Here is a 25,042-nt window from a genome sequence, read left to right as displayed (position 1 = left end):
CGCTTCGCTCGTGGCGCGCTGCGCGCGACTCGGTTAAGTACGCTACCGCACTTTGTAACATTGTTACAAACACCAAGTCAACAATCACGACATTGACCTGCCACTCGTACTTAACCGAATTCGACCCTTCCGGACGCGCTACGCACGCCGGAACACCATGTTGAGACTTCATTTTGCCCTACCGTGCTATCGCACGGGCCCGGCTATCGCACGGGCCCGGCTACCGCCGGGTGCCCTCGCTGCGCTCGTGCCGCGCTTCGCGCAAAAAAGTCGTTATTCAATTAAAAGATAGACAAGCCAAAGGACTTCGAAACCCAACGGCTATATCACAAGGTTATCGCACCATGTTGGTGTCCTAGTCATGGACTCGTTGACGCAGGACGGGACGCATTTCAATCATCGCTGTTCACCCAGTAGTCCTACTCACAAGCAAGCCGATCCATACCGATAGCAATTATGTGCAAGGCGAGCTGTCCCTTCCAACTACGAAAAGGGCCGAAACCTCGCCCAGTTTCCTCCACACACCTCTTTCAAGTCCACTACATAGTCGACATGGCGTCCCGCTCACAGCAAAACTTACAAATTGTGATGGCAAAAATGCAAATTCAAACGCAGAAAATACGCATGTCTTATCGAAACGACTGCCTTCGTCGTGGACGGTCTCAGAACGGGTTGGAGCTGGGCTGCTCAATGTAAACCCAGAGCGTGATAAAGATGAGGCCAAATGCGATGAGCGACTGGCCGATAAAGTTGCCTTTGTCCGTGAGGCTGTGGTAGCTCCACCCAAAGTACTCTTGGATCGACATGCGGACGCTCGGGCCGAGCTTGGTCGCGATGAAGAGCCCCATCATGAGACTCGCGACGAGGAGCGACGCGCCGTGGGACGTCTGCAGCGTATTGTACGACGCGAAGAAGCGGATCAGCGCCCAGAGCACGCCAAACACGTGCGCGAAAAAGACGAGCACGTTCGGGAGCTCGGTGATCGACCCGCGCGACGAGCTGCCCGTGACAAACCACGACTGCTCGCGGCCCGAGATCTTCCACCAAAACGTCTCAAAGACCGCCGCCGTGTGCGTGAACGCGTATACAAACCACGCCTCTTGGGACCGGACCACGTCGTTGTTCTCGACCGACCGGTTGCTCAGCGCCGAGAGCATGCCTTGGATGAGGAGCTTGGGCACGAGCGCATAGAGGAGGCGGAGGCCGCCGAGGTAGATCGGCGCGTAGCCCGTGAAGAGAAAGTAGAGCGTGATGTAGTAGAAGAGGACGGCGCAGATCGACCCCACCGGGTAAATCGTCGAGTTGATGTAAAACACCTTGCGCATGAAGCGGTTGGCCTTCTTGTACTTGGGCACCGCGCAGTCCGGTCGCTTCCAGTTCGGGTCCGTGTAGTTCTTGCTCTTCTTCATGAGCATGATCTGGAAGTTGCCTTTGGCCCAGCGCTTGCGCTGCGCAAGCGACGACGCAACGTTGTCGGGAATCAACCCTTCTGCGAGACGAATGCGCTCCGACACTTCGCCTTCAAAGTCCTTGCGGAAGTACAGCGCCTTCCAGCCCATCGCGCACAGCTGCTGGCCCGTGTAGCAGTCTTCCGTGAGCGACCCATATTGAATACCGCCGATCGAGTCGAGCGCTTCGCGACGGAAGATGGCGTTCGTGCCCGCAAAGGACGCACACTCGTACCCGTCTTGGCCGGTTTGAATCGCATCGTAGAAGGTCGCGTTGCGGTGGCCAAGCGGATCGCCAATCTGAAACTGAACGCAGTCGCGAAAGTACTGCGGCGTCTGGACAAACGCGACCGTGTTGTCGCGCACGTCGTCCGAGTAGTGCTGCAGCGTAGCAAAGTTGACGGCGGTTTGGTCGTCGCCATCGTGCGCGCGCTTGCACACCTTGCAAATGCCGTTCTTGTCGACCTTGGCGTCGCACGTGACGCAGCGGAGCTCCTTGTTGGGCTTGGCGTTCGTCTCGGTCATCGTGCCGTTGACCTGCCGACGGTGCAGCGCCGACGCCGTGTGCATCGCATTCTCAAAGCACTGCTTGGAGCAGTAGCTCATCTGCTCTTCGGGGACGCCCGCAATCTTGCACGACGCGCAGCACATGCGCGCGACGCGGTTGCAGCCCGATGTGCAGCATGTGAATTGGCTCTTGCCCTGGCGGTCCTCCGAGTCGAAAAAGAAGGGCAATGTCGCCAAAATGAACTTGGGGTGCGGCTGCATGTCGTTGTCGAGGATGATGCAGTAGCGGCCGGACGCGCCTTCGTTGTAGCACGCATTGTTGATGTTGCCGGCCTTCGAGTAGTGCGTCGGCGGCTTGACGCGGCCAATGAACGTGACGTGCGGGAGGCCGCTGTACCGGTAGTCGTCGCGGAACGACCCGACTGCGCAGTCGGCGCGATTGACAACACGGGGTCGCGACGGCGTCGGGAGGTTGGCCGACGAGTGCAGCTTGCGCCAGGCGTAGACTTCCATGTCTTCGTTCGGGTCGCAGACGCGATCGTACATGAACTGCGCAATCTCTTGGCGCAAGTCGCCCGCGCTTTCGAGGACGCCCTTGTTGAGCTCGATGGTCGGCACCTCTTCGCCCTTGGTCCACTTGGTCTTGCAGTAGCCGTCGTCGAGCACGTAGATCTGAAGCAAATGCGGCGGGTACTGGAGGTTCATGCACGCAGCGAGCGTATCGATCGTCTCTTCGGCCGGCTCCGAGTAGTGGCAGATGAAGACATCGACCTTGGGCCACTGCTCGTCCGGGAGCTTGGGCTCAAACTCGTCGAGGTAGTGCGCACCGCGGCGCACGGGCTTCCACATGCCGAGGTAGTAGATCGCAGCGAGCACAAAGCTGAGGATCTCGGCGAGAAGGAGGCAAAAGTACGAGATCCACTGGCCGATCGGCGGCTTGGCAAAGCACAAGACGTCGCTGACGCCAGCAAACTTGAGCCAGAACTTGGGGACGGTGAAGACGCCGTTGAAGGGCTTGGCCTGGCAGTGCAGGTCGTCCATGGTCTGCTGGAGGATCTGCGTGCACGAGCTCGTGGGCCGCGCTTGGTCGCACGGCTGGAGGCCGACCGTGAACCAAAAGACGAGCGCCGCGACTTCGACAAGGCCGGCGAGGAGGAAGAGAAAGTAGAGGAACCGGTACGTCGTCACGCCCTTCATCTCGTACTTGCGCACGTTCGGAAGCTTGCGCTCGATGACGTTGCCGGCGCCGTTCGCGACGATCGCCTTCTCGACGCCTTGGAACCACATGCGGTACTCCTCGTCCGACTCGGGGCAGAGCACCCAGAGGCGGCGCTTTGTCTGCACTTCAAAGCCCTTCGTGGGCAAGTCGAGGCGCGCCGACGGGCGCAGCTGGAGCGCATCCTTGAGGTCGACGGCGCCAACAACCAAGTCGGCGTTGCGCGTCGTAAAGTACTGCCGGCACTCGAGGTGCGTCTGGAAGTAGTAGATCTTGGCCTTCTCAAGCGCAAAGTACCGCTTCTTCCAGCTCTTGTGGAGCGGGCCTTTCAGCGCGCGCTTGCCTTGCTTGTGCATGTAGCCATGCACCGTGATGATGTTGTCCTTGGCGCTACCACCGGCGTTGTCGGACATTTGAACCGGCGCCTGCGACGGCCCGCGCGGCTCCGTGTTGGGGCGCTGCTGGCTGGCCGTCGGGCGGCCTTCAAGGCCGCGGTCGAGGCTCTTTTCGAGGCCGCGCCGGCTCGAGCCCATCTCGCTCGCCTGGGGCGTGTTGATCCCGGCGTACTGGTCCTCCATGGACGAGTGCTGCTTCTTCGCGTGGAACATGTCCAGCCGAATGACGAATGAGCAATTCCACCGTCGGTCTTTGCGCCAGCTGGCCATTTTATTCAAGCTGAGGATCTTTGCATACAAAACGCAAGTGCATCGAAAGGCAATGCAAAAAAATTCGATGCGCATCACCGACCGCAGCCAACCACTTGGTTTTTGTATGCACCGACTGGGTAGCCAGGTGGGTGTGCCCACGTTACTCTCGCCCGCGACGGAATATCGAAGCCCATCAACGAGAGCTCACTGCTCTATGTGAGCACTGGGGGCTGAGGGTCGTGATGGCAGAGAATCTGGATCTGGCCAGTCCCAGTCTCACCCACGATGGACTCTTCGACGCCGGCAAGGGTGCCCTTGTCTCCGCATGCGTGGCAAGGCGTCATCGAGGTACGTACCACTGCTGCAACCATTCTTCGGGTACTGGTAGCCTATGTGATTAATAGATGCGGTCGTGCGCCAAAAATCCAGGACCGTCGGTCCCAAGCTTACGCAGCGCCTGCTTGTGAACGTATGCAGCGCTCGCTCGAATCCCAGCTCTAGCGATGCACCAAAATAAGCGCTCGCGAGATGGGTGCAACCGGTATACGTTAGCTCAAGCTGATCGTTGAAGGTTGTGGCGTGGATGAGCTCAGCGCTGCCTGATGGTGCTGCGAGGGGCGCTCAGGAACATCTTGCGCTTGCTTGCTTGTTGATGAAGCCGATCAACCTCATCGATCACCGATGGGGATTTCAGCCAATCAACGCGTTGTTCTCACCTATCTTTTTCATTTGGCCAATCCCATCGCTTGCTTTGAAGCGCCGCTCGGTGACTGGTCCTTCTATTTTCGGAATGGACCAATGCCATCGCACCGCTCGTGTATCTCGCACTTTGTATCGGTCGGAGAAGGCAGTCTATTTTTAGCCTGAAATCGGTTTCGGGTTTGCAAAGTGAATTGCACTCGTCGAGCAGTTGTCAATTTGCATTTTCAAAGCACAGCGGGCTCATGGACGAAGGCTACCTCCTCGGCGAGACGCCGGCCCGCGCCACGGACGTCGAGTTCTCGCGCCGCCTGGACACCCGCCCGTCGGACCTTGGCGCCAGCGACCCGCGGGCGTCGTACCAGCCGCCCATGGGCGTCTCGGCGACGGCCGCGCGAGGCCAGGACGACGCAAGCAATGTCATCTCGGTGCATGGCTTCATGTTCAAGCAAGGCAAGCGCGCGATGATCAAGGGCCCACTCCACAAGAGCTGGCGGAAGCGGTACTTTGCGCTTGAGAAGACCAAGATGTACTACTTCCAGAACGACCTCGAGTGTCGCCAGTACTTTACGACGCGCAACCCTGACCTCGTCGTCGGCGTCGTCGAGCTCAAGGATGCGCTTCAGCTGCGCCCGTCTGGGCGCCTCGACTTGCCCACAAAGGGCTTTGAAGTGCACACGAAGCGCCGGCTCTGGGTGCTCTGCCCCGAGACCGACGACGAGTACCACATGTGGTTTGAGGCTGTTGAGAACGCCATCGTGGCCTCCGGCGTGGGCAACGTCATTGAGCGCAACCTCCCAAACGTGCGCAAGTACGTCATGAAGGGCCTCACCACGTACCGCCTCTTGTATGTGCTCTTTCTTCTGGCGGGTCTTGTGGAGCTCGCAGCGCTCGTGCTGTGGTTCGTCGTCGGTCTCCAGCCGTGCGACCAAGCGCGACCTACCGACTCATGCAGCTTGATTCTGTCGCAAACCATGGACGTGCTCCACTGTCAATCGGCGCCATTCAACGGCGTCTTTGCGCCACCGCAGTTTTGGCTCGACTTTGCTGGCGTCGGCAGCGTCGCTTGCTTTGCGTCGCCGAGCATTGGCCAATGGATCTCGTACTTTTGTCTCATTCTCGCTGAATGCATTAGCTTTGTGCTCGGTGGGATCTACTACCTCGGCATGTGGAAGCCCGTGCGCCGTGGTGCGCACTACCTCGACGATTTTGAGCCCAAGCTCCCGGACGAGCAGTGGCCCAAGGTCGACATCTTCATCTGCCATTACTCGGAGCCGGCCGATGAAACCATTGATACGCTCGCCGCGTGCATGAACCTTCAGTACCCGCCGCATTTGCTTCAAATTTTCATCCTCGACGACGGCTACTGCAAGGCCAAGTGGACGGCCAACGACCCCGTGCCTACCATCGAGCTCAACAAGAGCGTGATTGAAAAAGCTGGTGACTTGCGCCAAGAGGTTGCGCAGTTCATGTATGATCGCGTCTGCGACCCGAACGAAGACATGGAAGTCTACGCCTGGCGCAAGCTGCACTCGTCGGCCAACCTTCCGACGCCGTCCCGGCCCCGTGTTGTCAACCGCGCCGACTGCGCCGTCGGGTCGTTCCGCGACGACTACCGGTACAGCGGTCTCCCGCACGTCACGTTCATTGGCCGCGTCAAGCCGCCGACGCACTACTCGAAGGCCGGCAACATCAACAATGCGTGCTACAACGAAGGCGCGTCCGGCCGCTACTGCATCATCCTCGACAACGACATGCAGCCGCACCCCAAGTTCATTCTGGCGACATTGCCCTTCTTTTTCGACTCGGAAGATCAGCAAGGAAAGCACAAGTACATGTGCTGCACGCCGGGCTGCAACCTTGTCGCGCGCATGTGCTGCGCGTCGTGCAAGATTGCGGGTGTCCCGGACGAGCAGATGAGCTACTGCTCCAAGGCGTGTTTTGAAAAGGCCATGCACACGGCGTCGGCGCTGCACCGTCGTCAGGTCAATGGCACTGTCAGCGCGACAAGCTCGTCGTCCCAGGATCTGCGCTGCGTCACGTGCGGCGGCACCGTGCACAAAAAGACTGGTCTCTGCAAGAAGTGTGCCACACACCATACGATCAGCATCGACGACGGCCTCGTCACCAACGGCTGCTACTCGGACGCAGTCGGCAGCAACCACGTTGCGTTTGTCCAGACGCCGCAGTACTTTCGCGATTGCGTTCAGTTTCAGATTGGCGATCCGCTTGGCCACCGCAATGCGACCTTCTACGATGCGATTCAGACCGGCCAAGACGGGTACGAGTGTGCGTCCTTTGCGGGCACGAACGCCATCTTCCGTCGCGAAGCGCTCGACTCGATCGGCGGTATTCAATATGGGTCGCTCACGGAAGACTGCTACACGGGTATGCAGCTGTGTGGCCTCGGCTGGAAGGGTCTGTACTTTCGCAAGGACTTTGAAGGCGAGCCCTCGGAGCGCATTCGTCTGGCAGAAGGTCTTGTGCCCGACAACGTCGCGTCGTCGCTCGCGCAGCGCAAGCGCTGGGCCAAGGGCAACTTCCAGATCATGCTCATGAACAAGAAGAAAAACTACTTTGACGCGCAGTGGGAGCGACCAAGCTGCGCGCTGCCGCCCAAGCCCACCAAGCACGGCTTCATGCGCAAGGTGTTTTACATCAACTCGACGATTTACCCGATTGGGTCGATCTGCGCCGTCCTCTTCTACTACATCACGCTCTACTTTCTCTTCACGGGCTACGCGCCGATCTACCTCGGCGGCCTCCGCCTCCTCTACGGTCTCGTGCCCAAGCTCGTCATCCAAGGCCTGCTCTCGGCGCTGAGCAACCGAACGGTTGAGAACAACGACGTGGTCCGGTCCCAAGAAGCGTGGTTTGCCTACGCGTTCACGCACACGTCGGCGGTCTTTGAGACGTTTTGGTGGAAGCTGACGGGAAAAGAGCCGACGTGGTTTGTCACGGGCAGCTCGTCGCGCGGGTCGATCACCGAGGTTCCCAACGTCCTAGTCTTTTTCGCGCACGTGCTCGGCTGCGTCTGGGCCATTATCCGCTTCTTCGTGACATACAACTCGCTCCAGACGTCCCACGGCGCGTCGCTCCTCGTTGCGAGTCTCATGATGGGGCTCTTCATTGCCGCCAAGCTCGGCCCGAGCGTCCGCATGTCGATCCAAGAGTATTTTGGGTGGAGCTACCACAGCCTCACGGACAAGGGCAACTTTATCGGTCAGTCAATGATTGCGTTTGGCCTCATCTTTATCACGCTCTGGGTTTACATTGAGAAACCATCGGCCAACCCGTTCTAAGCCCACACTCTTCTCCCACTTTGCCTTTCCACATTGCACTTTGTTAACCTCGAAAATCTACTTTTTTTAGTTCTCCCTTCGTCTTTTCTATCTGGTGGGATCATATCTTATTTGCGCCAGGTACGAATCTTGTGCGCCTTGAGCTTGCGCGTGCCCTTGAAGCGCGGATGCTGCGGGCGCTTCGCCACGGGTTTCGTCTGCGTCGGCTCGTCGCTCGGCGCCTTGTACTTGGGCAGTTTGATCGAGCCGTCTTTGGCCATATCGGCAATGGGCTGGCGACGCCCCTTGGCGTCAGCGAGCAACCGCGCCGCCGCCGCGTCGTGCTTGGTGATGAGCGACGTGACAATCCCGCGCTTCCCGGCTCGACCCGTGCGGCTACATGTATATTATAAGTATACAGTGCAATGCACAGGTTGTCGTCGTACCCGGCGCGGTGGAGGTAGTCGACCGACGATTTCGGAAAATCAAAATTAATGACGTGGTCGACGGCCGATAGGTCGAGGCCGCGCGCCGCCAAGTCGGTGCACACGAGGATCGAAGCGTCGGCCTGGAACGCCTCAAAGTTCTTCTTGCGCACGACTGGCGGGATGTCGCCGTGGAGCGACGTCGACTTATACCCGTGCTCGTGCAGCATGTGCTCGGTGGACCGGCAGCTCGCCGTCGAATTGCAAAACACAATCGTCTTGCCGTCCTGGAGGTACGAGAGCGACTCACGGAGCGCCGCATGCTTGCCATCCGAGCCCTACACCACGCCAAGATATCAATATCGGAGGATGCATTCGGACCACGATGGAGTACCGGGACGCGGATGAACTCTTCCGTGATCGCGGTCGGCGTCTGGTGCACGGTGGCGCCCGAGACCTAAACGAGCGTTGTAGCGTTTTGGTAGAAATATAATCAGGTAATACCCATTTGAGATCCTTGAAGCCGCTCGAGAAGACTTCGTCCATCGGCGGTTTGACGGTGGCGGCGGCGAGGAGGTATTGGACCTTGCGCGCCTTGGCGGCCGCACTCGCCTCAATGGGCTTGAGGATCTCGTCCATGATACCACGGAACCCCATCTTCTTGTCCAAGAGCGTATCTGCTTCGTCGATAATGACGTATTCGACACGCGAGACAAAGACGTGGCCGGTCTTGAGAAACATGGCGAGCCGACCGGGCGTCGCAACGAGGACGTCGACCGGCCGGGCGAGCGCCGTCTTTTGCGGCTTGTGGGCGCTGCCACCGGTGATCACGCAAGACGAGAACTTGGCGTAGTGCGCAAGGTCGCGCGCGACGGCGCCGACTTGAAGACCGAGTTCGCGGCTGGGCACGAGCACAATGGCCTTTGGGCGACTCACCTCGCGCGTGAGCGGCACGTCACTCTTCTTGGCGGCCGCACGCTCGGACCGACGCAGCTTTTCAATGACAGGAAGGAGGTACGCCAGTGTCTTGCCACTGCCCGTGGCGTCCGTGCAGATCACATTGGCGCCGTCGAGCGCGGCCTTGATCGTCTTGGCCTGGATATCGGTGGGCGACGCAATGGACTTGGCGTCGAGCGCATCGACAAGCTCACGGCTGAGACCAAGCGACTGGAACGACGACGTGTGGCGAAGCAGCGCGAGTGGCCGGCGCAGCGGCGACGATAGGATTCGGCGAGCGAGCATGATCTTGGCCCGAATTCGCTCAAATGCATTGGCCAGCGCCCTTTCGGTTCGGTCCAACCGGTTAAGCTCGGCTCCATCAGCCGACCAACCGTGCCGTGCATCATGTCATGCCCACAAATATATCACAAATATGGTCCGGAATCAAAATAAATAGTGCTGATACATACTAATTACTGGATATTATAAAACAAATTTAAAGCACATCCCACCCGCGTCGTCGATTTGGCCGCTCGTCGCCAACGTACCAAACACGCTCCTAACGTCGCTCTCTTCCCGCCTCGCGCTGCCATCACGAGCGCAATAGCTTGCAACTAACGTTTTAGGTAGCGCTAGAGCACCCTCCATGCGCTAGTGCGCTTGGTTTGCGAGTTTGACAATATAACTCAGTATATGAATGAAAAATAAGCAGAGACATGAAAATGCCATCTTGCCCGAGTGGTCTAAGGGGGCAGACTTAAGATCTGCTAGACGAACGTCTGCGTGGGTTCAAACCCCACAGATGGCAAACGTTTTGCTTTTTGCTGAAAAATAACCGTTTGGTTGTCAAATTTTCACAAGTTGGCGCGCAATGTCCACATGGCGTCGCCGTTCTTCTGTATAGGTCGAGCGCAGCTCGCATGGCGGCAGTGCAATACTTGCAACACGCGCTTTCGACTTACCGAGCAACATGCGCTACCTGCGCCTCCTCCTTCTCGTGCTCCTCGCCGTCGTGCACGTCTCGAGTGTTGGCCTTCAAGCGACCAACGCGCCATCACCCACGGTTGTCAATGTCTCGGACTCGGTTTTGATTCTGCTCAAGTATGGCGTGCGCGCCGTCGGTCTCAAGACCGTGTCGGCCGGCAGCCCCTCCTTGAGCCCAACGCCAACGTCGATCACGCCGCCACCCATCGTCGTTTCCAACACGGCCAGCAGTCTTCTCGCGTCCTCGGGCATCGCCGCCATCGCGGTGCTTCCGTCGCTCGCCGCCGGCGCCAGCATTGGCCTGGGTATCGCGGTGGTGTTCTATGGCTACAAGCTCTTTCGCCCGACGCTCTTTATGAGCGGCTTTGCGTTCGGCGGGATGGTGGCCTACATGACCGCCGAGCGTGTTGTGCGCGTCGATGCCACGTACTACACGGCCGTGTGTTGGATCTGCTTTGCTATCCTCGGGCTCGTCTGCGGCTTTCTCAGTATCTACGTCCTCGGGCTCGGGGTCTTCTTCAGCGGCGCGATCGGCGGCCTCGTGCTCGCGTTCCTCTTGGCCACGTCGTTTGGCTACAAGTGGTGGCCCGCATACCCCGAAGGCATCCTCTTCATCTTTGGCGCGGTGCTGAGCCTCCTCTTTGGCGCGCTTGCCTACTCGATGGAAAAGCCGATTCTGGTCGTCTCGATGGCGCTCACGGGCGCCGGTGCTACCGTTTGGGGCATCGGGTACTTTGTCGGCGGCTACGCCAACGCCGATGACCTCCACGTGTACCGGCGCGTCGACAACGTCGGCGTCTATCAGTACGATATTCCGACGAGCTATTGGGGCTACTTTGCCGCTACGATCGTGCTCTTCATTCTCGGGACGTACGTGCAGTTTATGAACACAGCGTGCTGCGAGAACAATGATTTGTACACGTGGAACGAGCACGCCGACGTGCAGCTGGAAGAGCGCCGCATGTACCGCGAGCGCGTCGGGTACCCGCGTTATCGCAACGGCGGCGACTGGGGCGGCGGCGTCCGGACCCGCGACAACTACTACCACGCCCACGGCCATCGCTAAGAGAAACGTCGCTTTTGTACTATAACAACAATACGAACTTTGCCATACGAATGCTCGATCGAATGCAGTACGAGGTCCGCTTCTCGGGCGTGCTAAGCAGGCACCGCAGCTGAGGGCCGTGACCCAGATATAATACCGGCAGGATGCATGATGCGTGAGTAGCAGCTGGGCTAGTGCAGCGCTCGGCAGAGGTGAAGAGGAACCTCCAGAAGATCAACCAAGCGTCGGACGTCGTCGAGTCTGCGCTCGCAACGTTTTTAGTTGCGAGCTTTACAGTCAGCCACGACCGTTCACGTACTGGTGCTTGTGATGCGAGGATTTTGTGTCTACCAAGCCCGTACCAAGTTATCATTCCCTTGCCACCTACTCACGACGACGGGACAGCCCCTTCCTCCGCGTTCGACGCGTTTGCGTCGCTGCCGAATGATTTACACGGCTTGCTTGGCGTGATCCAGTAGCAGTATACTTCTAGTCGGTCACCGAGGTGCTCGCAGACCGCCAAGCTGTGGCTCAACTTCCAGGCGCCAAATCTTCCACTGATTATCCGGAAATATCCGCATAGCGTTGAGTTTGAACTTGAGAGCGTTTTGCAGCGGGAGAACACAAGACCAGCAGCATCCTCGCATGGACGACGACGACTGGGACGATGCTGCGTGGGCCGAAGCCGCGCTCGCGGTCGAGCGCGTCGAGCAGACGCACGTCGCCGCTGCTCCTTTTCCTGCGGTCCCAGCTCCCGATACTGGCTGGTCGTGCCCTCGATGCACCTTGCGCAACCTGCCCGAAGCAGCAACGTGCGGTGTCTGCACGTATCGGCGGATCGGCCATGCGCCACCAAAGACGACAGCGACAAGCTCAATGGCGTCCTGGCTCGGTGTGGCCAAGCCGTCTCCACCTCCGGTCGCAGCGCCTGTCGCCCGACCACCGGCGGCCCGACCGCAGCCACCTCCCGTCGTCGTAACGCCCGTCCGACAAGGTTCCGCGATGCCATCGCACCAGCCAACCGCCTCTGCGGCGCCACTGCGACAGCCACCCTCCTTGCCCATGACGTCGGCTGTCCCTCGTCCGGCGCCTCGCCCGTCGCCGCCGCTGCGTCTCGTGGCCGAGCCGCTCTGCCTCCCAGAAGAAGACGTGGTCATGGGCGCAGCCATCGACCGTGACCTGGCGACGCACTGGATATACCCGAGCAACTACCCCGTGCGGACGTACCAGCAGACGATCACGCGCGCGGCCTTGTTCCAGAACACCCTCGTGTGTCTCCCGACCGGTCTCGGCAAGACGCTCATCGCCGCGGTCGTCATGTACAACTACTATCGATGGTTCCCGTCCGGCAAGATTGTGTTTATGGCGCCCACGAAGCCGCTCGTGAGCCAGCAGATCGAGGCGTGCCATAGCGTGATGCCGATTCCGCATGACGACATGGCCGAGCTCCAGGGCAACGTCCCGCCGGCGCGTCGCAAGCAGCTCTGGTCGACGAAGCGCGTCTTCTTTTGCACGCCGCAGAGCATGCAGAACGACATTGAGCGCGGGAATTGCGACGTCTCGTCCTTCGTCTGCGTCGTCGTCGACGAAGCGCACCGCGCGACCGGCAACTATGCGTACACGGTGGTCGTCAAAGCGATCGCCGCAAAGCTCTCGGGCTTCCGCGTGCTCGCGCTCTCGGCCACGCCCGGCGCCAAGTTTGACGTGATCCAAGAAGTCATTTCGAATCTGCGCATCTCGCACATTGAGTGCAAGTCGGGCGACGACCCGGACGTCCGGTACTTTCTTTTTTGTTGGCGTTGAGATTGAGATTGAGATTGCACTTGTAGAAAATACACGCACTCGCGCCAAGAAGAAATCATCAAGTGTAAAATGACCGGCGAAGTGTCGAGCGTACGTTCGATATCCGATCTGAATCTGAATCTCAATGTATCCACTGCAGGTGCGCGTCCAGTTTCTCAAGCTCTTTCAGCCCATCTTGCATCGCTTGTGTACAAGTCAAGTACGTCATCCGCATCGAAATGCATATTGGACCAAGCACGTCCGTTCTAGTTGTTTCATATTCGCGACCCGGACAAGCTCACGCGGTGGGTCATCGTGTCGGCCCGGGACCGCATGCGGGCAGGACCGCAGCCGCCACGGTACCGAACGGCCGAGGTGGACTTTGCGCTCCTCGTACGTCGCCACGTTGCTGGCAAATTCGCTCCATTGCTCTCTTTACGAAGTTTGCGGCGTAGGCAAGTCTCTTGCATGGACGGGATGTGCTGACAACGCATGGAATCGGCAACTTCAAGACGTATTTAGATAGCTTTATGAGCGACCGCGTTCATGGGTATGTCCGGCTCCTCTGCGTCGTTCGCATTCCTGGACACAACTGTAGACCGAAGAAGACCCTCGTCGAGTCGGGAGAGTTTCGGACGCTGCGGACGCTCGTGGACGCGCAGGTGGGCGGGAGCAGCAACAACCCCAAACTGGCGCAGCTCCAGAAGGTGCTGCAAGAGCATTTTGCGCGGCATAGCGCCGGCGGCTCGAGCACCCGCGCGATCGTGTTTACGCAATACCGCGAGTCTGTGAACGAGATCGTGGCGCTGTTGACGCCGCTCGCACCGCTCATCAAGGTGCAGGCGTTTGTGGGCCAAGGTGCGGGCAAAGGCAAGGAGAAGGGCCAGACGCAAAAGCAGCAGCAGGCGATCGTCACAAAGTTTCGTGCCGGCGACTGCAACGTGCTGGCGGCCACGTGCATTGCAGAGGAGGGCCTCGACATTGGCGAAGTCGACCTCATCGTGTCGTTCGACTGCCTCACGTCGCCCGTCCGGTACGACGTCTTGTCGGATCTTAAGGCTCAGGACGGCGAGTAGAATGATCCAGCGCATGGGTCGCACGGGTCGGAAGCGCGTCGGTCGCGTCGTCCTGCTTGTGACCGAAGGCGACGAAGAGAAGAAGCTCGAGCGTAGCGTTGCGTCGGCCAAGGCCGTGAACCGATCGCTGACCATTTTCAAGGACAAGTTCAAATATGTCGCGGGCCCGCGCATGGTACACTCTCGAGTTGATACCTTGATAGATTTGAACCGAAACTAGATACCGCGGGGCATCCATCCGGTCATCACCGAGAGTCAAATGGTCGTGCCGACGTTCCAGGCGTCGCTGATTGGCGGGAAAAAGGCCAAGCGACCAACGCCGGTCGCAGACGACGACCTCTGGCGCCTGACCGAGAGTGAACAGCAAGCGATGGGGTTTCGCTTTGGTCTCAACGTCGCTGGTCGGCGGCCACCAAACGTGCTGACGCCAATGCGTCTCCACATCGCGTCGCGGCCGCACCACTTTGGCAAGTCGCAACGTGCGCGCTGCTACCTCCAGCTGCTGCATGGCATTGCTGGCGAGACGCTCACCGACATGGACTTTGACGTGCACCTCGACCGTGCGAGCGTCGCGCTCTCGCAGCCGCCACTGCTGTCGCTGACGCCAAGCTCGCCTCCGATGCCGCCAAGCGCGAGTCTACCGCCGCCGCCTTCGTTTGAGGATGCCGAGTACGACGACGCTCACGCACTCGACTACTCGATGGGCAGCCAGGATCACTTTCTCGCAAGCATCGACCACGCGACCCCAGATCATGGTCTCGACCACGCAAGTCCAGATCCTGGTCTAGATCAGACGATCCCCAATCCTGGTCTGGACGTCCCAAGCCCAGACACTGGCCTGAACCTCCCAAGCCGAGATGCTAGCCTGGACCACGCGAGCCGAAATACGGGTCAGGATATTGTCGACCTAGCGTCATCGGACGACGAAGGGCCTTCGTTTTCTCTGCTTCCGCCTGTCGCGACATCGCGGCCAACGCCACATACGCCACAGCCGCCAGTAGCAACTCCAACGGATGCCATCACGACCAGCGACGAAGGTGATGTACCGCGGCGTGCACTCATGTCCGAGTCGGTGGCGACTGTCAAGACGCCGGTCAAGGCAGCGAGTCGGTCGGCGGTGCTGGCAACATCACGGTCGTTGGAGACACGTCAACGCGACGACGACCCGCCCGTGTTTTCGTTGCTGCCAGCCAGCGATTCGGTCGCTTGTCCGAGTAGGCGCTCGTCTCAGCACGAATGTATCGTGATTTCATCCTCGTAGATGCTTCTGCGACGCTACTGACGCCGTCCAAGCCTCTCGGCGCGAGACAAAGTGTCGTTCAATCCAAGGGCATGCCATCTGCCTCAAGCGCGTTGAAGAAGCCCAAAAAAAAGCTGGTCATGCCAGCGTCCGACCCGGTACAGCCATCGCCCGCCAAGCGACCACGCGTCGACGCGCCGCCGTCGTCCACGCTACCACAACGTCCGTTGGATCCGACAGCCAGTGTACTACAGCAAGGTGCGCAGGTCATTGCGTGGCTCGAAGAGCTCTCGACGGCGGCCATGCAACATCCGCCAACGTCACCGACCGAGAGCCCGCGGGCGACACCGCACCTCTCACCGATTGGAGTTGTCGTGTCGACGCCACCGCGTCGGCTGCAGTCGTGTCCCCGTCTCTTGCCAACCAAAAACGAGGCAGTAGTGGACGCAAGCAGCGTCATTCCGAGTGCAGATGCGGTGCCACCGCCTCCAACGGTCGCGACGCCGTCCAAGCGCCCCGTCCAGCGCCGTATGGAACTCGCGTCGCCACTCGCGCGACAAACGCCGTCTTCAGCCCACAAGCACACGACACCGAGAACCAAACCGCCGCTGCACGTGGATCTGCGGTCGCCGCCGTTCGCAGCCGGCCCGAATGCGTTGTCTCCGATCACCGTGTTGACGCCGCCACCACCAAAACGACAACCGAAACCTGCAACGAGCCAAGGGCTGCCAGAGGACTGCCAAGTGTGCGGCGAGTCGTACTCGTTCGAGACCGACCCGCTTTTGTACTGTGATGGCTGCAACGTTGGCGTGCACCAGCAGTGCTACGGCGTCCAATCGATCCCAGCGGACGCTTGGTTTTGCGACTTTTGCCGTCTCGCCAAGACGACGATTGCCAAATGCGCACTCTGCCCGGTCCAGGGCGGCGCGCTCATGTCGACGCAGTGCGGGGCATGGGTGCACGTCCAGTGCTTTCTCTGGTACGCATCATGACCAATCTCGCGAGCTTCTTACTCGACACATGGGCGTAGGATCCCCGAGCTGCGCGTCGTAGCAGCCAACGACACTGCGTTTCGCCTTGGGTCACTCGAGACTTTGGTAGACAATGTCGAGCTGGGCGATTTCGTACATTCTTGGCGTAGGACCCGGAGCGGTTCACGCTGCAGTGCGAAGTGTGCAAGACGAGCAACGGCGTTGGCATCATCCAGTGCGCAGAACGCAAGTGCCTCGCGTCGTTCCACGTCTCTTGTGCGTACCATGCTCACTACGCCCCCGGCCAAGTACTGACATAAACTTCGTTTGATGGCAAGGGAATACTGTATGGTGTAGATACAAGTGGGTGATGACACGCGCTTTGTCATGTACTGTCCGTCGCATGCGTCGCTGCTGCGCGCTGCTGCGTCACCGTCGGCGATTTTCGCAACACCCGACGACGACGAGAGAGCCCACAAGAAGAGTCGGAAGCGCCTCAAGCAAGGCTCGTCGTCGCGTCAAGCGTCAAAGAAGCCAAAGCGCACCAAGCGACTGCGCGCCAGCAAGCATCTCATGGCGCAGTTTGTCGAGGCCGACGTTGGGGTCGATGGCGAGGTACGACGGCGTGCGTTTGATGGAACAGGTCGTCACCGCATGCGCTAGGTGTCATCCGATGACGACGAGGACGCGCTGGATGTGGGGCTCCCGCTGGATGACAGCTTCATTTGCGACGACGTGTCGAGTCAGGCGCTGTCACCGGCTTCCATGCAAGCGATCTACCGCCGCCGGTCGGTCTCGCCGGGCCTCGGGCGGCACTTTAGCGAAAATGGAGTGATTGCGTCGCTGCTTCGCCGCGAGTCGCCCGCTAGTCTCGGTGACGAGGACAGTGTCGTCGACGACGACGATGGCACGCTGCACCATGGGTATCGATGCGACGGGTGCGACCTCAACCCGATTCAAGGGGTCCGCTACTCGTGCTCGGACTGCACCGGCTACGACCTCTGCACGTGCTGCTATAGTACGCGCACGCAGCTGCACAACCCGCGCCATGGTTTTCTTGCGATACAAACGCCAGTGCCACCGACGCAAGCTGCGACGCACGCTGCGACGCAGGCCCCGATACCAGCGCCGCTGACGCCAGCCAGGAGACCCATCTCAGCAGAGGTCCGCACACCAGGCTCGACTCGGACTCGAGCAGCAACACCGTCGCCGGCACCAGTGCCAGTGCCAGTGCCAGTGACCAACGTAGCTGGTGGACTGACACCGGCGCAAATCGAACGCATGCAAGAGCGCAGGCGGGCAGCAATGGAGATCCAGCGCCAGCGACAACTGCAGCTTGGTGCGACGACGGTACTGCCACCGGCAGCTCTGACCGCGCCAGTAGTGGCACAAAAGCCGCTTGCAGCACCGGCCACGTCGTCGTTCGTGACCCCAATGCATCGATCCGAGCCGGTCGCGCGAGCCGGTCTCTTGCGATTGCCTCGCGTGCCAACAGCGGTTGCATCACCGGCCTTTGCGATCCAGGACGATGCGTTTGAAGCTCCGTCGTTCAACTTGCTCGGTGCCGTCGCCACTGCGCCGCTTCTGCAGCCGCCCATGCCTGAAACAGCGGCGCCTTCATTCAACTTGCTGCCTCCACCGTCGGCGGGCGACGTCACCCATGCACCACCAGCAGTCGTTCCGGCGCCATCCTTCAATGTGTTGCCTCCATCGGCACCTTTGGCTGCACAGTCGGTCCCCTCCGTCTCGACCTCAGTAGATGCACCGTCCTTCAGTTTGATACCAGCCATGGAGACTGCACCGTCCGTTCGCTTGTCGCCCGAGGCACCGTCCGTCGCGTTCCTGTACCACCCGCGGCTCAAGCGCACGGCGTTTGCGACGTCGTGGCAGCCACCGAGCGTCGTGGCGCTCGAGGAAAGCCGGTTGGACTGTGATCTTCTTCTGAGCACGCGTCTCGGGGTCAATATCTACGCGTACGAGCAACTTGTCCGGCTGTTGCACGCGTCGACAGCGTCACCGTGGACGACGCTCGCCGCTGTTTTTGCCAAAGTGGTGTTTGTAGTGCTCAACGCCCCGGTATAGCGTGTTTCACGCAGAGGAGTAGAGGCGCAATATCAACAACATGCGGTAGGCGCGCGCGGTGGCCGACGTCCAAGCACAAGTGGCCCGTCGGCATCCGAATGTTCGTATCGAAGCCAAGACCCCGGACAGCGTCGTGTCCTGGCTTCACGACACGGCGCGGTATTCCATGCCCACGTATGCACGGTCGTGCTGACGCGATTGTAGGCGCGAAGCGGCGGATGGCGCGGCGCTCGTCATGCTGCTGCAGGGGCACCCGCGTGACATTCACTTTGTTGCGCGCTGGCAGTTCTTTGCGGGCTTGGGGCTCAGTACCGGGACGCAGCTCGTGCTTACGACCAAGTTTATGGGGCAGAGCGTCGAGCACGTGCGTTGTCTCAAGTTCAACTGGATGCACTGGAAGCGCATGCTGCCATGGACCTCGGACGCGACGGCCCAAACAATCTTTGCGTTTGTCAAGCTGCCAAATCGAGTCTAACCCTAGCCCCACTTACAAGTCTAGTCCCCACTTACAAGTCGTGAATGATCGACACGGCTTTCGCAAGCGTCTCGTCGTCCTTGCAGAACGCGATGCGCACGAGCGCCGGCGACGGCTGGTTGGCCACCGACGTGTAGAACGGCGACGTGGGAATGACCGTGAGCCCGTGCTCGATGCAGAGCTTTTGGGCCACTTGGTAGTCGGGGCGCATCTACAGCCATGGTCTCGATTCTGGTGCTGAGAAGTGAGGCGGCTACCTCGTTCTCGAGGTCGTCGCGGCCTTCGAACGTAGCAAACTCCTCGTACGCGTCGAGCGACGCGACGTTGCACGTCACAAAGTAGCCGCCGTCGGGGACGATCGGCTTGAGGTTGGCGGCTTGCAGCGCGTCGACGATGACGTCGCGCTTGGCCTAGTCAAGTGGCTATCAGAAAGGAGTTTGCGATGGGGTGGACCTCGAGAATACGCGGGAGCTCGTCGAGGTACCCGTTGTCACGGGCGACTTCAAACCCCTTGGCGACCGCAAGCTCGAACGGGAGGGCACCGCAGAAGGGCACGGCGCTGTGCGTCTTGGCGACGGGCAGCGCGAGCTTGGGCGGCAGGATCGCGTACCTACATGATTCGATTGGACGGCGAAGGGCCAACGGATGTACTCGTACCCGACGCGCCAGCCCGTGCAGGAAAAGGTCTTGCCGGCACTGAAGAGCGAGATGACGCGGTCGTACATGCCGTCGAAGGTCGCAATGCGCTCGTGGGGCGTGCCCTCAAAGCACATGAACTCGTAGACTTCGTCCGACAAGATGATGATCTAGACCAGTGGTCAGGCGACGGCAGTATTTGGCAACGAGCAACGTACGTCGGGGTGCCGGCGCATAATGTCGGCGATGCCTTCGAGCTCGGTACGGCTAAAGACCTTGCCGGTCGGGTTGTGCGGCGTGTTGAGCACGAGCATCTTGGTCTTGGGCGTGATCGACGCCTCGAGTTTGGCAAGGTCCAAGACGAGGTCCTTGGAGCTGAACGTGTCCTTGCACGACGGGTCGTTGTACTTGGCTTTTTTCGCAGCGTTCATCTCGAGCGGCAGCCCCACGGTTGTGATGCCAAGCAGCTTGGCAATGTTGATGTACGCATCAAAGTACGGCTCGAGGATGAGCACCTCGTCGCCGGCCGAGAGAAGCGAGAGAAAGATGCAGAAGATCCCTTCCTGCGCGCCCGTGAATGTCACGATCTCCGTGAGCGGGTTGAGCTGGCGGCCATACAGCGGCGAGTAGACGTCGGCGAGCACGTTCACAAGGCCCGGGTTGCCGCCCGGCCGCGTGTACTGGTTGTGCTCACCGGCAATGGCCTCGGTCGCGGCCTCCTTGAGAAAGCTACAGCGCGTGAAGAGGAGGCCATGGCATGAGGATGGACACATACGCTGGCGTGCCAAAGGAAGGGAAGCCCTGGCCGAGGTTGAGCGAGCCGTGCTTCGCCGCGAGCGCCGAGAACTCGGCAAAGACGTTCTTCCCAATGTTGTTGGCGACCGACGTCTCGGCGGCGCTCGAGAGCGCGCGGGCGCAGGTCCGCAGCAGCGGCGTCGGCTTGGTGGCACGGAGCATGACGATGATGCACGAAGATTGATGCGACCTTTCTGGGGCTCGCAACAAGCAATCGGGCCGATTTATTTTATTATCTTGGTTTTTGTAAGCGTCCCGACACATGTTTAAAAATGTACACTTATATATAGGTTTTGGTAGCTATTTTTAAATTGTGGTATTTTATTTTTATGATGGGGATAAGATCGGCCTCGTCAACTTCAAGCGTGTCATTTGGATGGGGCCACGGGCCATGTATGCTAGCATGTTGTATACACATTGCAAGATAAATTACCTGGGTTTCAGTCAAATACGGGGGTAGCTTGGTGGGCCTTGAAGAAAGCGTGAGGCCCCATTGCACACCTCCAGCACCGCCTTCGAGCTCCACGCTTCAGCGTCTGCACCAACCCTGCTGGATGCCGACAAGAGGCTCTTCTTGTCGTCATAAATAGTTGTTTACTAGATAGATACTAGGCATAAATAGAGCTAAGCGAAGCTTCAGTCGCCTCGCCAGTTGACAAGGAACGCGCGGTCTTCGTGAATGCGTTCGTAGATGATGAGCCGGCGGCGGTTCTGCTTGGCGTGGAGGCGCGTGAATGGCACCTTCTTTCCGCCAACGTACGTCGTCTGGCTGTAGTAGTACGTGATTGGGATCTTCACGGGCACGGGTGTCTTCTCCACCACTACGGGCTCGTCGTCAAAGTGTGTTGCCAAGTTGCTCTGGGGAGTCGACGCGGGCGTCGATGCGGGTGTCTCCACCGAGGTGGCTTCGTTGTCGTCGTGCAGTTTTGCGCTGTTTTGCTTGCGGCGGAGGCCAAAGAGCGCGCGGAACGAGAACGACTTCTTCGTCACGTTGGTCATTGTACTGGGCTGTTGCAAAATGCAATCTGAGACTTTGGCAACAGGAAAAGACGGACAGAATTCGGTGTCCAGCGCCGCGGGTTCGAATGCACCCTGACGCATTAATTACGCACGTTCTTTTCTTCATACAAATAGCAAGCTTGAGCGTACGAAACCGGAATTATATGACAGTACCTCGTTTGGTTGTCGTTGGACGTGCACCTACGTTGATGTGTGCGACTGAAATGCATATTTGCGGTCGGCCGCATAGCTTTTAATCAGGTTGATTATGGTCGACACGATATCAAATACTTTTATTCATAGTGAGATGCATATTATTTCGTGTTTGTATCACTCAGTAGACCTGCCTGTCGCGAGATTGGTTGCAGCTTTCGCCGAGTGATGGTGCAGTGAGTGGCTGCGCTGAGGCAACAACCCAATCACATGCGTTCCGGTGAGGCTGGGACAGCGCGTCACGAGCCACACCGCCACCAATCAAGAAATATCTTGCGTGCAAGAACACCGTGCCAGGATCGACCTTGCCACGATGGCTGAGCAAGAGGTAGCAGCGCTTTTGAGGTACATTGTACTGTGCTTGGAGGCTAGCTCAGCGGCAACACGAGGAACTACTAGAAAGGAGCTTCCACCAGGTTACTATACAAGGGACGTGAAAACCAATGGCTGGTTCGCCACCGCGTCACGGCCTGCAACCGAGCACTACAACGTACAGGCGCCGCGACGATTGCGAGGACAGTTGTTGGATTGTGACTCGACAGATAACTTGTTTGTGCACGGCTATGAAGGAAAGCAGCACATACGACTGTACGTTGCGAGCGCTATGACAACAAGAGTAAGATGATGGGAAAACACTAGGAGCACGCGCGGAGTATAAAAATCGTCGAGTTTGAGGTTGGAGGAGCAACTGAGCATTTATGGAAACCCTGCTTTCAACGAGCTGCTTGGAAATGAACTGGCGACAATCACTTGAAACGTGCAGGCTCGGTGGTCGGTGACGTTGCTGCATGGCTCCTCGTGCTCTCGTGATGAGCTCACGCCAAGTCGGACATTGCGTGCGATGTTAGACGAGTGAATACACACTTGTTGTTGTCGAGTAACCGCTTTGAAGACTATCAAGAAGTTGAAGTAGCTCTAAACCATTCCCACGTCCACGTCATGGATTTTTTGTACTGGATGGAGTATGCTGCCATTGACACCCAACGTCACCGTGAATGAGGGTCGATTGTCAAGGACATGGGTACTAGTATGCGTGTCAATGATGCAGCAACCCGGTTCATTCATCCTGGGCAGCTACCCAATGAGCAGTTGCCAGTGCGAATGGATGAGATCTCGCTGCGCTCTCTCACTTAGCCTTCAGCCATTCTTTCCCTCGTCTCAACTCCAAAACGCTGAGCGCGGAAGACTTTGCACACATCGAAAGTATCAACCTCCTACTTGCTCACTCGCTCGCCGGGCCGAGGCTGCGGTGGTGTAGAGGCTCGTCTTGCTCAACGGTAATCTCTTGCGTGAGGCTCGAGATTCTTGGTTGATTTGGTCATACGCCTGGCCATAGTTTGCGTTACCGGGACGTGTAGTAAATCAAACACCGAAGATAACTGCGGCGCCAAGATTCACATGCGCATTCACCATGCAGCGGTCAGCCGACAGCCGGGCTGTGGCAGATTCGGCGAGTGCAACTGCGCAGCGAAACTTCGTGGTGCGTTAGATCAAATTTTGGGTGCAAGGGAAGGTACCCTTCAACCCTTGCGAGGTCGGGATGTTTTGTGGACACGATGTGCTCCAGCCTACGAAGCTCGGGACGCACGGACACTCGAGCGCATCCACATCCGACAAGAAATGCGGGAGCTGCCCTTGCATCGACTGGTCGGTGGACCCAACCTGACAAGGCTTCACATCCTCAGTTTCGCACCCTGCAAAAGTAGCTTGCGCGACCCTTGAGAGTGTCCACATTTCTCAAATATTGGATCGCGCGGAACCCAGGATCCAGAAGGCAATCAAGTCTTCAATGTGGCTTTCGTGCGAAAAACCACGTGAAAAACCCGGAGCTTCTCAAACTCAATGACCTCTTGAAGTTGATTCCATTGGCCTCCTCTCGTGGCAGTGTTCACTATGTGCGGCCTATCAGCATCATCAAAAGTGTGTATCGGTCTGTCGACGACTTGTTGGGACGCACGGGTCCTGCCATCGCACGAATCCTGTCAACTTGGATCCCCTCCTGTAAAACGACGCCTCCTCCTTTACACGTGTATCAACAGACTGCCGTGCGGACAGGCTGCGGTTGACTATGACCAACCGCCACACAGGAGGCTCAACGGCCCACGTTCGACGAACTAATGCCAGCCAGGTTGCAGTTGATGGGCGGAGATCGTTACTGCTCTGCATGTACACCACCATCTATCGCCATCATCACCATCACGACGACGTCGTCCAAGGTATCGCCTCAACGTAGCAAGGACCAAAGTCGCTGCACCGAGCCTTTTCATCCTCGCCCAACAACAACCGCGTGTATTTTGCACAAGCTCGTCGTTTGCGTAAAAACCTAATCCTCCTAGATCTAATATCGGCTACCCTCTACAGTATCTCGTCGTCGTCGTCGAATAAAAATAATTCAATTCAATACACTTGCCATAGACGTAACGAGCCATTTTTTTAATCCGGTGCTCGGAAAAGCACCCACCGGCCGTTTTTTTGTAGAGAATCCGCACTTGTAATGGGGTTGCCGTTGCATTGGTCATTTCCAAACTTTGATTTTTGAGCGCAAGACGACGATATGAAGATAATGGAGCACCGGGCGCCGTCGTTCAGCAACAACCAAGACGAGGACTCGTGCATGATGATGACATCGCCGACCAAGTCGACATCGCCCGTCAAGGCGACGACGTACAGCTTTAGCAGCGGCTCGTACGCGACCACTAGCTACGCCGACACGTACCTTCAGCGCTCGTCGAGCTACGCGCGCAAGGAGGTCAAGTGGCAGCGCGCACCGGTCGCGATCCCGGACCAGTTCAAGACCCGTGACAAGTACTGCGTTGGCGGCAAGCGCATTCCGTTCACGCGCTTCAACATGATGGTCGCGCGCAACAAGAAACCGCTTGACGACCTCGACACTATTTATGAGTCGTGCTACTTTCTCGACTTCACGTACGACGCCATCATGGCCGAGGTGGCGCACGAAGAGCGCGTCGCGCTCTACCCGCTCCGCGCGCTCGCCATGACCTTTATTCAATAGCCGACGATCGAGAAGCCGGCCTGTACAGTACTCTAATTTAATTCCTTTCTCTGCGACGAAACAATCGCCGATGTCACATACAAGTAGCTTGAGCGACTTGGCTACTCGAGGTGGACGCAATGACCGAGCACCGCCAGCGATTTACTGTGAGAACCGCTCGCTGCCTCACCGAGCAGAGGGCGGGCCGCGCAGCCGCATCCTGCGTGACGTCGTCGACACACCAATGGCGAAACCACGTGTAATCCTCGTCTCGACTCAGACGCGGTGTGCGGCGTGTAACGATCCACACTGCCACAATTCACAGGAAAAGCAGGTTTGCAGGTTTCTGGTGACGACAAAGCAAGTCCCAAAGCCGCACGAATAGAGACCAGAATTCCCTTCTTAGCCAAGGGTTGATCGTGCTGGGTGCAGAGTCCGCCTCGTTCACGTGCAACTACCACACGCGCTACACATTGCACGCCTGTCGGGGTACTCATACACTGTCTATCGATCGACATGTACTGTAAACGCAGAGGCTATACAGTGTATATTCTGGTCTTGGGTATTCTTCGTTGGTGACCCAGATCTCA

General features: G+C 58.6%; 8 protein-coding genes and 1 non-coding gene across 10 annotated transcripts; 5 read left to right on the top strand and 4 right to left on the bottom strand.

Moving 5' to 3' along the window:
• Positions 1-558: 558 nt before the first annotated feature.
• Positions 559-3,810, bottom strand: SDRG_15762 (hypothetical protein). Its single transcript, XM_008621944.1, has one exon. It carries the CDS (start codon positions 3,777-3,779, stop codon positions 663-665), a length of 3,117 nt encoding a protein of 1,038 aa, XP_008620166.1. The 5' UTR covers positions 3,780-3,810; the 3' UTR covers positions 559-662.
• Positions 3,811-4,737: 927 nt separating this feature from the next.
• Positions 4,738-7,886, top strand: SDRG_15761 (hypothetical protein). The gene has a single exon (XM_008621943.1). The coding sequence runs from the start codon at positions 4,763-4,765 to the stop codon at positions 7,817-7,819; it is 3,057 nt and encodes a 1,018-aa protein (XP_008620165.1). The 5' UTR covers positions 4,738-4,762; the 3' UTR covers positions 7,820-7,886.
• SDRG_15760 (hypothetical protein) lies at positions 7,831-9,501 on the bottom strand. The gene is made up of 4 exons (XM_008621942.1): positions 8,728-9,501; positions 8,618-8,680; positions 8,245-8,561; positions 7,831-8,194 (listed from the first exon to the last, which is right to left on the bottom strand). The coding sequence occupies exons 1-4, from the start codon at positions 9,463-9,465 to the stop codon at positions 7,927-7,929; spliced, it is 1,386 nt and encodes a 461-aa protein (XP_008620164.1). The 5' UTR covers positions 9,466-9,501; the 3' UTR covers positions 7,831-7,926.
• A 385-nt stretch (positions 9,502-9,886) lies between these two features.
• On the top strand, positions 9,887-9,970 carry SDRG_15759. Its single transcript has one exon. It is a non-coding gene; the product is annotated as a tRNA-Leu (tRNA).
• A 75-nt stretch (positions 9,971-10,045) lies between these two features.
• On the top strand, positions 10,046-11,275 carry SDRG_15758 (hypothetical protein). Its single transcript, XM_008621941.1, has one exon. The coding sequence runs from the start codon at positions 10,133-10,135 to the stop codon at positions 11,210-11,212; it is 1,080 nt and encodes a 359-aa protein (XP_008620163.1). The 5' UTR covers positions 10,046-10,132; the 3' UTR covers positions 11,213-11,275.
• A 529-nt stretch (positions 11,276-11,804) lies between these two features.
• Positions 11,805-18,887, top strand: SDRG_15757 (the record flags this gene model as incomplete). Of its 2 annotated transcripts, XM_008621939.1 has the most annotated exons (15): positions 11,837-12,969; positions 13,021-13,084; positions 13,134-13,193; positions 13,244-13,366; positions 13,429-13,523; positions 13,572-14,006; positions 14,050-14,224; positions 14,270-15,263; positions 15,311-16,268; positions 16,320-16,386; positions 16,431-16,568; positions 16,618-16,875; positions 16,924-18,336; positions 18,392-18,501; positions 18,547-18,817. In XM_008621939.1, the coding sequence occupies exons 1-15, from the start codon at positions 11,837-11,839 to the stop codon at positions 18,815-18,817; spliced, it is 6,294 nt and encodes a 2,097-aa protein (XP_008620161.1). The 2 variants fall into 2 exon arrangements, with proteins under 2 accessions (XP_008620162.1, XP_008620161.1); XM_008621940.1 differs by having other exon boundaries at positions 11,805-12,969; positions 16,924-18,501; positions 18,547-18,887.
• On the bottom strand, positions 18,655-20,434 carry SDRG_15756 (hypothetical protein). The gene is made up of 6 exons (XM_008621938.1): positions 20,229-20,434; positions 19,672-20,182; positions 19,475-19,623; positions 19,271-19,427; positions 19,075-19,227; positions 18,655-19,028 (listed from the first exon to the last, which is right to left on the bottom strand). The coding sequence occupies exons 1-6, from the start codon at positions 20,408-20,410 to the stop codon at positions 18,849-18,851; spliced, it is 1,332 nt and encodes a 443-aa protein (XP_008620160.1). The 5' UTR covers positions 20,411-20,434; the 3' UTR covers positions 18,655-18,848.
• Positions 20,435-20,819: 385 nt separating this feature from the next.
• On the bottom strand, positions 20,820-21,265 carry SDRG_15755 (hypothetical protein). The gene has a single exon (XM_008621937.1). The coding sequence runs from the start codon at positions 21,245-21,247 to the stop codon at positions 20,885-20,887; it is 363 nt and encodes a 120-aa protein (XP_008620159.1). The 5' UTR covers positions 21,248-21,265; the 3' UTR covers positions 20,820-20,884.
• Positions 21,266-23,926: 2,661 nt separating this feature from the next.
• On the top strand, positions 23,927-24,575 carry SDRG_15754 (hypothetical protein). Its single transcript, XM_008621936.1, has one exon. It carries the CDS (start codon positions 24,015-24,017, stop codon positions 24,471-24,473), a length of 459 nt encoding a protein of 152 aa, XP_008620158.1. The 5' UTR covers positions 23,927-24,014; the 3' UTR covers positions 24,474-24,575.
• Positions 24,576-25,042: the final 467 nt, after the last annotated feature.

This window comes from Saprolegnia diclina, assembly GCF_000281045.1.
Source record: "Saprolegnia diclina VS20 unplaced genomic scaffold supercont1.101, whole genome shotgun sequence".
In the NCBI taxonomy this organism is placed as follows: domain Eukaryota; phylum Oomycota; class Saprolegniomycetes; order Saprolegniales; family Saprolegniaceae; genus Saprolegnia; species Saprolegnia diclina.
This window is presented reverse-complemented; position numbering and strand designations above follow the sequence as displayed.